Here is a 12845-nt window from a genome sequence, read left to right as displayed (position 1 = left end):
CATTGGACGGGCGGCGGCAGCGGCTGCTGTTGAAGTTCAAGACCCCTGGTTGACGATGCATTCGCTTAGCCTCCCAACTAGATACACACAATGTCTGCGGTACCTGATCTGCGCTTTGTGCCACAACGCTAAAACGCTGAGCTGGCAATAGAGGCCGTGGGAATGAGTGGGAATTAAGTGACCACAATCTTTTAACAAGGCTACACAGAACGAGGTATACCCAGTATGAGAACTCGTCCCACGCTTACCTAGAACTGCCAGTTACTGCCGTCAATAACCCGGGTTGCCCGAGCCAGCCTTTCACCTGTCATTTTCGCCGCGTTACCAGACGGGTGCGTAGCAAATTGCAGGCATGCCGCTGCTGTGCTCGCGATCGACTGCACGACTTAGCGATGGCGTCCGATAAGACACACGGCGATAATTGGATGGAGAAGTCCCCCATCATGACTCAATCTGGGGGTGGACACAGGAGGCAGATTGCGGTCTACAATGTATTTCGCCAGATACATCTATAGCGCATAACATACATGCTGCAGAGCCTTGACAACACAATCTGATGACTATTTTACTGGCCCGATGATGAAGACCTTCCCATATCGATTGGCAACCTTGAAGATTCAATTAAGGTCCTCTGCGAGGCAGAATACTATCGACAGTAGCACAGGCGATCCTGTGCAAAGCAAACGGATTCGGCGCCACCTCAGACATCTCATTGATTTCGCAGTCCTTCGAATGGAACTCGGCAAAGCTAAGTTTCATTGCTGAATACCTGTGCCATATTCTTATCGACGAATATGTATTTTTCTATGTAAGATTGTTCTGTGATCCTTCTCTTTTTCTCCCTCTTTCCTGTCAGCTCAAGAGCCACTATTTCATATGCTGAACTACAGAATTTCTAAAATGCGTTCGTCCTTGATATTCACCCATAGTACAGCTCGACCGCTCAATCCGACCGTTGGCCATGGTGGGTAGTATTCCTGTGACTTGGCTGCCCCCCGCCCCAACCCAAAAGGCTTGCAGACTTCTCTTTCTAAAATATCGTTCCCCCGGCCACTCAACCTCAAGGCAATATAGCCTAGAGACTTAGGGTGTGATTTGTCGAACCGATAATCCGCCTCTAGGGTGTCAGGACTTGCGAATGTGAATCCAACCATACCACGGATCCGATATAGAAAGAAAACGTATTTCAACTGGAAATATTTGCCAAGTGCATAGCCGACCCAATTCCGTCTTGAGTCAGGGAAAGTCATCCAGAATCAAAGCCCCCTTATGAGGAACCGCTTTCATAGGTTCCAGCGCCTTGACTTCTCTTCTCTTCGCAAATTCCAATATAGGCTCGAAGTTTCGACATTTGTGTTCACGAAAAAAGTCGGGGAATTGTTTCGGTGGGTTGCCCACCCAGACGAAGGGGAGGAGGCCTGTGTCAGAGCTGCACATGAGAGCCTGGCGAAGTGTGTCGAGACAGTGCCCTAATACAGACGCACGAGAGATGGTCAGTTGATTTGTTTTCCGGTCTCAATAGAAAACCAACAGATAAAGGGGTCCATCGAAGTGAGAATAAAGAAAGTATTCCCCACATACCAATATGGAGTTTGACTATGCGATCACCGTCAGCGAATTCCCCTATGTTGTGGGACTGGTAGTACTCGTAATTGAACCAGAGGCCTCGGCGTAGAAGGTTCTGGGTCTAGGTCAGCGATAGTTCCAGTGTTGAGGCGCTGGAATCTTGTCCGAGCGCGGAACGTTGGCTTCCTTACCAAGCAGTGTATTTGATGCGTTACTTCCACAAATGCCACATATCCGGGGCCTCCATAGTCCTCTCCTACCATGACACGATCCAATTCTAACCCGGACTTTTTGGCTTCGTCGACAGTTAGGACAACGCCTTTGACTAGAGGCAGGAGAAGGGTTAGAAACGATATCCAACCACATTCCGTGTCTGCGACCACTTCGAAGTGCAGACTCGAAGTGCGATATCGGGGCATGGCTGTGCTCACGTTCAGTACCCAGTTCCTCCCAGGCTGCGTCGACTTCCGGACTCGCTGCTTGTCGATAAATGGATTCCTTGTAGAATGACGCGTTGAATCGCGTGCTAATGTAATGGATGTCTACATCTTGCTCAACAGGGCCTGACACATTCTGTCAGTGTACAACACGGTTTGGAAAAGTGCAGGTCGGAAAGCTCACTCCAACCCTGTGAGGTGTGAGCGGTGCACACCCTGTCTAATTGACTGTGCCGATAGACTCGAGCACCGTAAAAGGTGAATACATTGGATACGACAAGAACAAAGGCGCAAAAGGTCCACCACAAGAGCCTCTTGGAGTTCGAGGCTAGCTTTTCACGAGTAATGAATCGTTCGGTTGAATCATCCTTGATATCTAGCAAAAAGGGTACACTGGATTCTTCGTATGAGTTCATGATTGGTCGTCAAGTAGATAGTACCTTGCTTGCGATATTGTAGTCAGTGCTTTGTCCGTTCAGACAACTTTGACAACGAAGTTCTCTGCAGAAGATGTCCAGGAGACAACCGAGTTCATAGTCTAGGGGATCTACTCGGCTTCCCCCCGGTCGATGATACATGGCGAGGGTTTGATCTTTTTTTGGAACCGGCAAACGGCCATTCGATTAAAAGGGAAGAGAGATTCCCAGTAAGGTGTGGCGGTCGTCCTAGTCGTGATCTGGAGAATGGCCGGTGCCCGGCCCACAAACATGTCGGATATGGGTTAGAATGCAGGCCGTTGTGGTTGGATCGTACACGTGTTGGTATGTACGTAGTCCTCTGCATTTCTGAGATCGAATTAATCTGCGTATGGACATAGATAATTCCCAGAAGCGCCGATGCCGACCACGACTGTGTCGGTGTACAGTCGTGTCGAGCACATGAAGAATGTAGTAAAAGGCGATTGCTCTGCTGCAAAGCCTTTTCAGACTCCATCAAAACAATACATTCCCTTCTCATCAAGATGTGGCCATCTTGACGATATGCCGTGGATCGAGAGTCTGGATCATGGGAGAAACTCGCATTGTAACCCTTTCGGTATAAGTCCATTCACTGCGACATCCTAGAGGCATTGTTCGGATCTGGATTTTGACTCATTCACTAGATAACTAGTCGAATGTAGAAGATGCATCGAGACACAGTCTTCTGGCATAAAGACTTGCCTGGAGATTCATGAGGACACAATCAAAAATGAGAATAAGAGAAAAGGAGTACCCAGTATATGAGGAGCACGGGGTGACACGGCCCCTCTGCCAGATGGTATTAGCGGTGGTAGTGGAGCTCCTTCAAAGCGGGCATCCCGCAAAAGTCCAGAAGCAGCATCGGCAACCGCCTCGCCGCCAACATCTTTTTGACCCGATCAACGATCAACGATCTTAAACTGCGCTCGTGTTCTCCTGAACAATTACGTACCTGATCGCAGCTTTCATCTAGCACACCCATTTCCAGAGAATAATCTTACTCGGTATCAAGAGCTCTGACCGCTTTCCGCACCTCTCGATCGATGGGCTCAACACAATGCCTTCCGCTTCCCCCTCTCCCATCAAACGGCCCTCGCTAAACGAGCGCACGTCCTCGACCCATTCTCTGAGTTCTTCGAGCAGGCAAACAACCACCCATAAAGCCCACCGTCCCCACGTCGTCAATCGCCATTCAAGAAATGTCTCGCACGGAAAGGGACTCAGTAAACTAGGCAAGGTCCAATCCACCGCCAGCATCACTTCCGACTATCAAAACCATCACCAGCGGAAAAAGTCAGGAGGCACCTCACCTCCCCACAGCCCGAGAACGCCGCTAGTAAAACGCAACAGCTCCCATGTCACCTTGGTCAAGAATACCTCCTTCGGAAACCTGCGCAAGAATCAATCCGCCAACGCTCTGCCACGAAACGTCTCCCACGGAGCCCTGAAGAAGGTCGGATTGACGCCGGCAGTTAGACGGAAGAGCAAGGGAGAGAAAGATGGCATGTTTCAACTTGGTGACCGATCTTCAGACGATGAAGAAGAGGGTGAATGGGAGGACTCAACCACGCAGTCTCCCGAACTCACACGCAATAATTCCAAGACATCTACGCCAGCGAGGGCACATACGCCCAATGGTGAGGCAGCACCTCGACGCCCTACAGACCCGGACATTAGCCATCCCGAAATGACGTCCTCGCCTCCCCAAGCATCCTTAAAGACCAAGAATCGATCTGCGCCGAACCTCAAGAATGAGTCGGCTATATTGCAGTCGCAGAACCCTGCTGATCCTGCGCTGCTTCAACAATATCCCCGGTCCTCTCGTGCCCCTCCAGCAATGTCGACTGTTTCTGCGCACGTTGGACCTAGCCAGTTGGTGCGGAACGACTCGTCCAGATCCTTCACCCACATCTCCCACGCCGACGCCACTTCGTCAACAACGAACACGGGTCACACTGCCCTTACCCCTGCCTCCGGGAAACTTACTCCTTCATCATTCGGCCCCGTGTCTGGGCCCGTTTTGGTGTCCTCGTCTGTAGAAGGTGGTGTCTCACATTTCCTACCGACAGACACTCCAGCCGGCTCCGTCCGCCATATTGTAGACGACTCTGATGAAGACTCCCCATCAAACTTTCTTTCCAACTACAAACCCCAACCGTCGGAATCCCCGGAGAAGGCCAGGACTCTTCACAAGGCAAGGATATCCCAGAATCCATCCCGAACGCAGCAGAAGCTTGAGCTGCAGAGAAGGGAGATCATGAGAGCAGGCGTGGCGACACCTACAACCCCTCCCCCGGCTGGCATGGGACTCCAACTAGGGTCTGGGACGGCGATGCACGGCCGCGCAGGATCCAGAAATAGAAATCGATCGCTGGCCGGGGAAATCAAAGCTGCGAAGCAGGATTATGAGAGTGCCGTCAAACAGCTGATGGTGGTTAGGAGGTTCCGCAGTCCAGTCGTTGAAAGCATGAACCGACTCAAGGACAGCAATTCACTGCCTCAAGACGTTGGCTCCGTCGCCTCTAGTGGAGCATACTCCAAGAGCAGACCGCAGAGTCGGCGTGGACCCAGTGTGATGAATGTGAACGGACACACGAAGACTGGCGTCAGCCGGAGTTTGGAGGACCCAAAGCCATCCCCTTTGTTGTCACGCTCCAACAGTAGAGGCCATGGGGGTAGAGTCCATTTTCAGCGCCAGAGCAGCCATGATGATATCGAGGTGACACCGTCGCAGGGCAATCTTGATGGTGCCCAGGACGATGAGCATTTTGGACTTTCATCGGAGGAGGCGCTGATACGGCGGATTTGGGACAGCCGGGAAGTGTATGATGCTGGCGAACCTGGATCGGCGTGAGGGTTCGTTGCTGGTTATTCCCGCCCTGGAAAAATAGGCGATGCGTTGCTTGTCTATCTTAGTGCTTCATGTTGATGTTTCTATTCTTCTGCGTTTGAGCGCATTATGACTTAGTAGTTACCAGTTCTGCCGTCCGAAGTCGGACCTGATGGGGCAGTGTCCTGTAAAGGGAAGTGCTGCGATGGGATCACGGTTTGGGGTTTATTGGGCACTCGAATTCGTTGTCAAAGACCTTCTACGTTCTTGATCATCGAGAGTCTTTCATCCAACCTCCAAACAATTCGATTAACCCTAGCCCTTGGTTTATCTGGCCTGTGTCTCCTCCGATTCCCTTGAAATGGCCTAGACTTGATCGGGCGAGTAACATCGGCCTTGCCGTTTCCCAATGTACTTTTGCTCCCGTCTTTCCGAGAGTTTCTCCCTTTGATTCGTCACACTTGGCCAACTCCTTCAAAGCAATGTCGGGCTACAAGCTTGGAAAATTCACCTGCTTGCCCCTCTTGTTTCTATTGTCGAGACATGATTGGGGACATTTCGCTGATAGAGGGTCATGCTTTGCAGGGAGCCATGCGACACTTGGGCAGTTAGAAGCTTTGCGAGATTGATGCTGGGCCGCTTCGCCACTGTAAGGTCACCTTTCATGCTTTTCTCTCTCACACTTCCGCTGTCTCCATCACGCAGGGCACGGCCCCTCCATGTCCTTCAGAAGCTCATGGCACTCTGGTGGGTTGGGCTATACGAGGCTCTTGCGGTACTTTCACACATTGGCCCTTGCAGGGTCCTGGTAAAGCTGTTACAGGCGCCCGCTCATCCTGTCCTCATCTGTTCCGACAGACACCGCTACCTTCAGCACGAGCTCAATTTCCACGCTGAAAGTTTGGTGCCGTGCGACGACCATCATCACCTTTTTCATATCCGTACAGGTTCAAGTCCAGGTTCCGGCCCCCACCATGGCAGCTCCATCGTCTTCATCCAGCTCTCAATCGTCCTCTGATGCGAGTCACTACGACGCCAGTTCACCCAATCTCCCGTACGATCCTCCCCTCACATTCTCCACCGTCATCGACCATGATCACAACACCATCAACAAAGTCTCTGGGCGCCTTCTCAGGGCTAAGGCACCCCAGGACCGTGCCCGCCTCCTGAGGGAAGTCACCTGGCGACTCGTCCGGCATGACGTGTCGGAAGACATCGTCATGCGGCCCGCTTTCATCGAGCACCTTGGCGATGAGGGCGTGCAAATGGCCGAACACGACCGGACAGACCATGAGAGAGCCCGCTCCGAACTGCTCTCACTGTTCCACGTTCCACTCGAAGGGGACCAGTTCCTCGACGCCCTGCGTGCACTCTTCGCGGAGCTGTTGGAGCACATGAAGATCGAGTCCGGACAGCAGATCCCGCATTTGGAACACATACTAGACCCCGAGGAGAGCCAACGGCTGGGCAGGGAGTATTTGAAGACCCAGCGCCTCACGCCGGACCTGGAGGTCGTCAACAAGCGCACAGGCACGAGGAGGCGGGTGTGGAGCGACGTCGAGGACTTCGCCAGGACGGAGCTGCAGAGATTCAAGGAGATCTGGGACGAGTTGAAACTGAGCGACGACCAGGTCGACACCAAGGTTGAAGCGTTCCACAGGAGGAGGCTTGGTCGCGGAAAGTTGTAATGGAAGCCTCGTCGGGTTCGTTTTGATGTCGAATGGCGTGCTACGAGGCTGCGTTTTATCGGGCTCAGCGTTGACGAACGGCGTCTGATCTAGGCACAACTGTTGGTGCCGTCCAGGGAGAGATTTGCTATATCATTACTACATACCATACAGTACCCACTTCGCAGGTCAAGGCTAGAGTTTAACGAATCAACGACTCTCTCTCTCTCTCTTTCTTCACCTTAGAACTACATCAGATCCCACGTCGACAGATGATTGATTAAGTCGCCTTCCTAGGGACTAAATTTAAAAAGCTTCCTTCAACAGTTGATCCATCACCAATCTAGAATCAACTCATTGCTCTCCGAACTGTCCTCGTCCAGGACCTTCCTCGCGGCTTCCCTTCCCCAAACAGGTAGCCTCTCGACCTCCTCCTCCCTCCCTTCCTCGGCGGTCCTGAATGTCTTCGGAATGTACTTTGGATCCAGCAGTCCCACTTGCACGAGCACGGTCGCCTGATCCCAGTGGATGTGCTCGTGGAACAACTTGCCTCCACGCAGGCACACCACGCTGACCAGCACGACTTCCACCTTTTTGTTCGTTGGCGGCACGCCCGGCAGCATCCAGGGTATGTCGGTGGTGTGTGTGAATGAGACAAACATCTCGTCGACCACCCTGTCCACGCCAACCGTTCGGCTCAGGAGCCGTATCCGCATGTCGGGGGGGTTGTTGGGGATGAAAAAGTCGGCGTAGAATCGGCGAAGCTGGTCGTGACCGATTCCACCCGTCATGGTGGGGACGTGGTTCACGTATGGCTGAGGCACCATGGTCGCCATGGTCTTATCGACGTCCTTTTCCCCAAACTCGAGTCGCGTATGAGCCTCCCAGATTGTTTCAAGGTCGGGCCCCTCGATATCAAAGGCTAAGCGAAGCAGGCCTAGCGTTCGCGACCAGGCTAACGAGGTGCCAATCTTGTCGAATTCCTCGAGGTCGTGCTCGGCGAAGCCTGGTCGGGTGTTCTCGTAGCGATATGACGGGAAGCGTGTGCCCCATCTCTGCGAGGCGGCCAGGTGGATCAACACGTTCAAGGTCGGAGGGAAACTGGTTGTGGTCTTTGGGACATGTCCTGGATAGTATGCGACAACAGCAACAAGCTTGGGCATGGGCTTCATACAAGCTTCCAGAACCAGAGTTGCAGCATCGCCGTAGGCTGGAAAGAAAAAGACAGTCAGATCCTTGAAATTGAGTGGGCGTTGAAATCCTAGGGGGTCGGTTGTCGATAGAGGGTGCACACAAAATAGAAATCGACGACATGTCTCGAGCATAGTATGTACCTGTTCTTCACTTACCTACGATAGCATAGCGCTCCCCCAGCTCCAGGGGGTCTTGTAAGTGCTGGAGCTGTGCCATATAGGCCGCCTTGTCTCCTTCATATTGAAGATAGCTCAGCTGAAATCCTTCCTCTTGGAAATGAGATATTATTGTCGGGTCAAAGTCTTCAGTGTCACTCGTCAACACGAGTCGAGGCGTGGTCGTTGTCCAGCTCAGATGTACAGTTCGGCCACCTCGCATCCTACGCCGGATTTGCTGTTTGAGTCGCCCAACATCGCCTGGGCGGGTGTCAACATCAATGATGGGCCTGCCGCCGATTTCTACGCGGACCATGTTGTTCGAGGGTACACGGTGTGAAATTAACTACTTGTCCAAGAGAGCAGACTGGAAGTAAATCGAAAGATTGAGTTAGAAATGCGGTGATTGGCCTTCTTAAACTTGGTCAGTGCATCCCATTGTGGTCACTCCGCGTCGAATATTATGACGTATAGCATCGGCAACTTCCAGTCAGCCTTATGCACAACCGGGTGCCAATCACAGCAGGCAAGGCTGAATATGCGGATTGGGTTGACTTTGGCCGCAAATTTCTTTGTCGATCTGTCAAGCCATCGTCGTGCCGTGTCCGAGTAATGGCTTTGTGCAGGAGATCGTTGTTTTTACGCTCCGCGTACCCCAAACCCCTGCGATTCGGCTGCCAAAGACGCAAGAACTCCTCTGGTCGAGATAAATTCTTCCGCATATCAGAAGAAGTTCAGGATGCCCTGGTAACTGGTAAACCAGTCGTTGCACTGGAGACTACGATTTACACGCATGGTACACTGTCCAGCCCAGTACAGGGTGTTCAAGGCTCACAGGTCATCAGGGTTCCCCTACCCTGAAAACGTTGCTCTATCCTCCCACCTGGAATCCCTAGTACGTGTCAACGGCGGCGTGCCCGCAACCATCGGCATCCTCGAAGGCAAGGCCTGTGTTGGCATGGCTACTGAAGAACTCATACAACTTGTGTCCACTGCCGGCAGTGAGAATACGTGGAAGATATCAAGACGAGATCTGGGTTTCATCGGAGGTCTTGGTCTTCGAGGTCAAAAGCTAAATGGGGGCACAACCATTGCTGGGACAATGGTCCTTGCGCACTTGGCGGGCATCAAGGTCTTCGCAACAGGTGGCCTCGGCGGTGTTCATCGTGGAGGGGAGAACTCCATGGACATTTCCGCAGACTTGACGGAACTTGGACGAACACCAGTGGCGGTGATTGCAAGCGGTTGTAAGAGTTTCTTGGATATCCCGCGCACATTGGAATATCTTGAGACGCAGGGGGTGGGCGTAGCCACCTTTGCGGACGGCAGACAAGGAGATGTCGACTTCCCCGCCTTCTTCTCCCGCGATAGCGGTGTCAAAAGCCCCAAGACAATTCAGGATGAAGCTGATGCCGCGGCTATTATGTATGCACAATACGGTTTTCCCGTTCATTCTGGACTGCTTTTTGCCAATCCGGTCCCAGAACACTCAGCAATGGTAAAGGAAGAGATCGATTCAATTATTACTCAAGCAGTCGCCGAAGCCGAGCAGAAACGCATTGGTGGGAGTGCCAACACTCCTTACATCTTAAAGCGGATTCGGGAACTAAGCAAAGGAGGGAGTGTGCGGGCAAATGAGGCCTTGATTGAAGCGAATGTCGTCCGCGGGACTAAAGTCGCCGTCGAGCTGGCGAAGCTTGAGAGACGGCGTGGAGCTGGGCCTCAGCGGTGAGCTATGTTAGGCTTTTCACAGGGTAGACAAGGCACTTGCTGACACGATCTAGAGAGAATGCCAGCAAGGTCATCCGGGGTGGGAACTTTGCCAAACCTACAATGAGCACTCAAAGTGCTCCGAATAGCCAATCAGATCCAGTAAACGGGGCAGTTGAACAGTCCTTTCAGCCAGTGGAAATACTTGTCGCTGGATCGCTCGCAAGTGATACAATGTGTGACCATCGGCCGTTCAAAATCACACCAGACTCAACCACTCCAACGCTTCACACTTCGAATCCGTCCACAATTTCTCAGTCACCCGGCGGGGTCGGCCGTAATGTTGCCATGGCCGCCCATCTGGCAGGTGCAAGAGTCACACTGGCGAGTGTGGTGGCGGATGATCTGGCTGGGGAATCTCTTCTCGATCATGTTGAGAAAAGCGGTCTTGGGACGACGGCCATACGACGGCTTTCCACCAATGACGGTGCGCGAACAGCACAGTATGTCGCTGTCAATGACACAAACAAAGATCTCATGGTTGCGATGGCAGATATGTCGATATTTGCTCGCCCGGAACTCGAATCGCCAGACTATTGGATGACAAAGATGGATGAAAGCAAGCCGAAGTGGGTGGTCATCGACGCAAACTGGTCTCCGGCCATTCTCTCGTCTATCTTGACCGCTGCGAAAGCCCACCAGGCCTTTGTTGCGTTCGAACCTGTTTCTGTTGCAAAGGCTGCTCGTCTTTTCCACAAGGACAACTCTGCCATCGTCAGTGCTAATGTAGTGCCAAATCATGTTGTTAGCCTTGCGTCTCCGAACAGGCTCGAGTTAACAGCAATCTACAACTCGGCCAGAAACGCGCTGATGTTTGAATCAGAGCAGTGGTGGAACACAATCGACAGCCTCGGTCTCTCCGGCACGGGTTCTCGGGATCGATTGATCTCTGTCGCGGGTTATGATTTAGTCGAACATGGGATCCCGCAACAGTGTATCCAGCTTCTTCCATTTATCCCAAATCTGGTGACAAAGCTCGGACATCGAGGGTGTCTCTTGGCTTGCCTGCTGCGGCGTGGAGATCCGAGACTCACACAGCCAGAGAACGCCCCATATGTGCTGTCGAGAAATTTGTCCCATGAGTCTGAAATAGATGGTTTGTATATGCGGTTGATTCCACCATTCGTTGAAGTCGAACAGAACGAAATAGTGTCTGTCAACGGCATTGGTGACACAATGTTGGGTGTTATCGTCGCAGGCCTTGCTAAGGGTCGCACGCTTGAGGAGGTGCTGCCTATTGCACAACAAGCAGCGGTACTCACTCTGAAGTCTGCGGAGGCTGTATCACCCTACGTCCGGAATTTGCAGGCAAGGCTCAGGTGAGGCGTGAGGCTTTACAAGGTCACCCCAAGGTCACCCTGGCCATGTGCGCACGCCCGATCAAGCCTGAGGCATTGACGAGCCAATCCCGTCGCTTCCCTGCCACACCAAGCGAGGCTTGATGCCTTAGTCAGCAGCCGCTCTCCGATATCTCTCGATCTCTCCCAGCCGCTGACTTCCAGGCTATTTCTCCCATCAGCCCATCCAATCCGTTGAAATACATGGTCAAAGGCATTCTAGATTGCGCGCCATCATCGAAAGCATCGCAACGGCGTCGCAATGATTGGATTTCTCTCTACACTCCATATAGCACTTCTCCTGTTCCCATGGGCAGTGTGGACAAACCCGATTGTCCACAACCTTAAGACAGATCCGGTGGACTCCGCAGCTTTAATTCAGCATCTCAACATCTCGGAGTCGATATCTCAGATGGATATTCTCGGCATGGGAAGCCAGATAGGCGCCATCGCCTCGCGACAAGCCTCCTGTCCCAACCCATCCACAAACTCACTTTGCCCGCAAAACTTCTGCTTCATCCTGCAGCAGAACAGCGACAACACGGCGTGGGCAACGTGCTGCCCTACTGGCTGGGTCCTAAGGTTGAATTCGGCCGACTGGACAACGCAGAAATGCGTATTTAATGGCATATCGGAACCGCCGCTGCGACCGCTGAGTTGCGGCGGCAATGGGGGGATTTTCTCCGGATGGGCGTGCGTCTACTCGAATCAGAATGTCAACGCAGGTGAGAGGACGAAGTGGTCGACAGCCCTTGTTCTGGCAATCGTTCTTTTTTGGTTCGGGCTGAGTTGGTGCTTGTAACCGGGGGCACTCAGTTCCCGGTTCGGTCAACAAGCACGACTTTGAGGGCACAGCAGGGGACAGCAGCGTACAGCAACGACAATGGCGGACATGGTTACCTGGCCACGACCACCTAAAAGCCACGACGACGGACTCCAACAGGTATCCCGACGATGTGCGAGCGTCCGGGAGGATCTGCATGTTCTGAGCGCATTATGATTGCTGTTTACGATACCCATGACTCCATGACTCCACGACTCGAGGCTCCTAATGCACCACGAGTCTCCGACTCGCTTATGTAGAAGTATATCCAGACTAATGTTTCCCATTTTCCTTGCGACCTTCTCTCTTTCTGATAGTTGCAGAATGGTCTTGCGAGTCTTCGCGCACTGACCCACCCACGAGTCCACGACCACCCACCCTCGGCGACCTCGGGGTCTACCCAGATTTTCCAACCATCTCGCCGGTTTCCCCTTAGCGGGGTCCAGTCTCTGGCAGTCCAGCAGGGGCCAAGAGGTTTCAAAGAATGTCACCAACTCGAACAGGCAATGGTGACGTGACGAATCAAGCGGCTTTCGGCCTCGTCGAATTTACCAAGTGATGGATCCGATGGAGGGCGATTTCATTTCTAATGCAAGGGGGATGCAAAG

At 52.7% G+C, this 12845-nt stretch overlaps 5 protein-coding genes across 5 annotated transcripts; 3 read left to right on the top strand and 2 right to left on the bottom strand.

The window, feature by feature from the left end:
• Positions 1–1236: 1236 nt before the first annotated feature.
• Positions 1237–2419, bottom strand: Z519_03023 (uncharacterized protein; the record flags this gene model as incomplete). The annotated part of the gene is made up of 5 exons (XM_016760776.1): positions 1237–1469; positions 1582–1681; positions 1758–1891; positions 1998–2129; positions 2188–2419. 5 exons carry the CDS (start codon positions 2417–2419, stop codon positions 1237–1239), a joined length of 831 nt encoding a protein of 276 aa, XP_016622626.1.
• A 1099-nt stretch (positions 2420–3518) lies between these two features.
• Z519_03022 (uncharacterized protein) lies at positions 3519–5315 on the top strand (the record flags this gene model as incomplete). The annotated part of the gene is made up of 1 exon (XM_016760775.1): positions 3519–5315. One exon carries the CDS (start codon positions 3519–3521, stop codon positions 5313–5315), a length of 1797 nt encoding a protein of 598 aa, XP_016622625.1.
• A 950-nt stretch (positions 5316–6265) lies between these two features.
• Z519_03021 (uncharacterized protein) lies at positions 6266–6979 on the top strand (the record flags this gene model as incomplete). The annotated part of the gene is made up of 1 exon (XM_016760774.1): positions 6266–6979. One exon carries the CDS (start codon positions 6266–6268, stop codon positions 6977–6979), a length of 714 nt encoding a protein of 237 aa, XP_016622624.1.
• A 314-nt stretch (positions 6980–7293) lies between these two features.
• Positions 7294–8623, bottom strand: Z519_03020 (uncharacterized protein; the record flags this gene model as incomplete). Its single annotated transcript, XM_016760773.1, has 2 exons — positions 7294–8168; positions 8308–8623. 2 exons carry the CDS (start codon positions 8621–8623, stop codon positions 7294–7296), a joined length of 1191 nt encoding a protein of 396 aa, XP_016622623.1.
• Positions 8624–8919: 296 nt separating this feature from the next.
• Z519_03019 (uncharacterized protein) lies at positions 8920–11400 on the top strand (the record flags this gene model as incomplete). Its single annotated transcript, XM_016760772.1, has 3 exons — positions 8920–9103; positions 9153–10035; positions 10092–11400. The coding sequence occupies 3 exons, from the start codon at positions 8920–8922 to the stop codon at positions 11398–11400; spliced, it is 2376 nt and encodes a 791-aa protein (XP_016622622.1).
• Between the last annotated feature and the right edge of the window lie 1445 nt (positions 11401–12845).

Source organism: Cladophialophora bantiana (assembly GCF_000835475.1).
Source record: "Cladophialophora bantiana CBS 173.52 unplaced genomic scaffold supercont1.4, whole genome shotgun sequence".
In the NCBI taxonomy this organism is placed as follows: domain Eukaryota; kingdom Fungi; phylum Ascomycota; class Eurotiomycetes; order Chaetothyriales; family Herpotrichiellaceae; genus Cladophialophora; species Cladophialophora bantiana.
The sequence above is the reverse complement of the archived record's forward strand: the minus strand, read 5'-3'. Positions and strand labels throughout refer to the sequence as shown.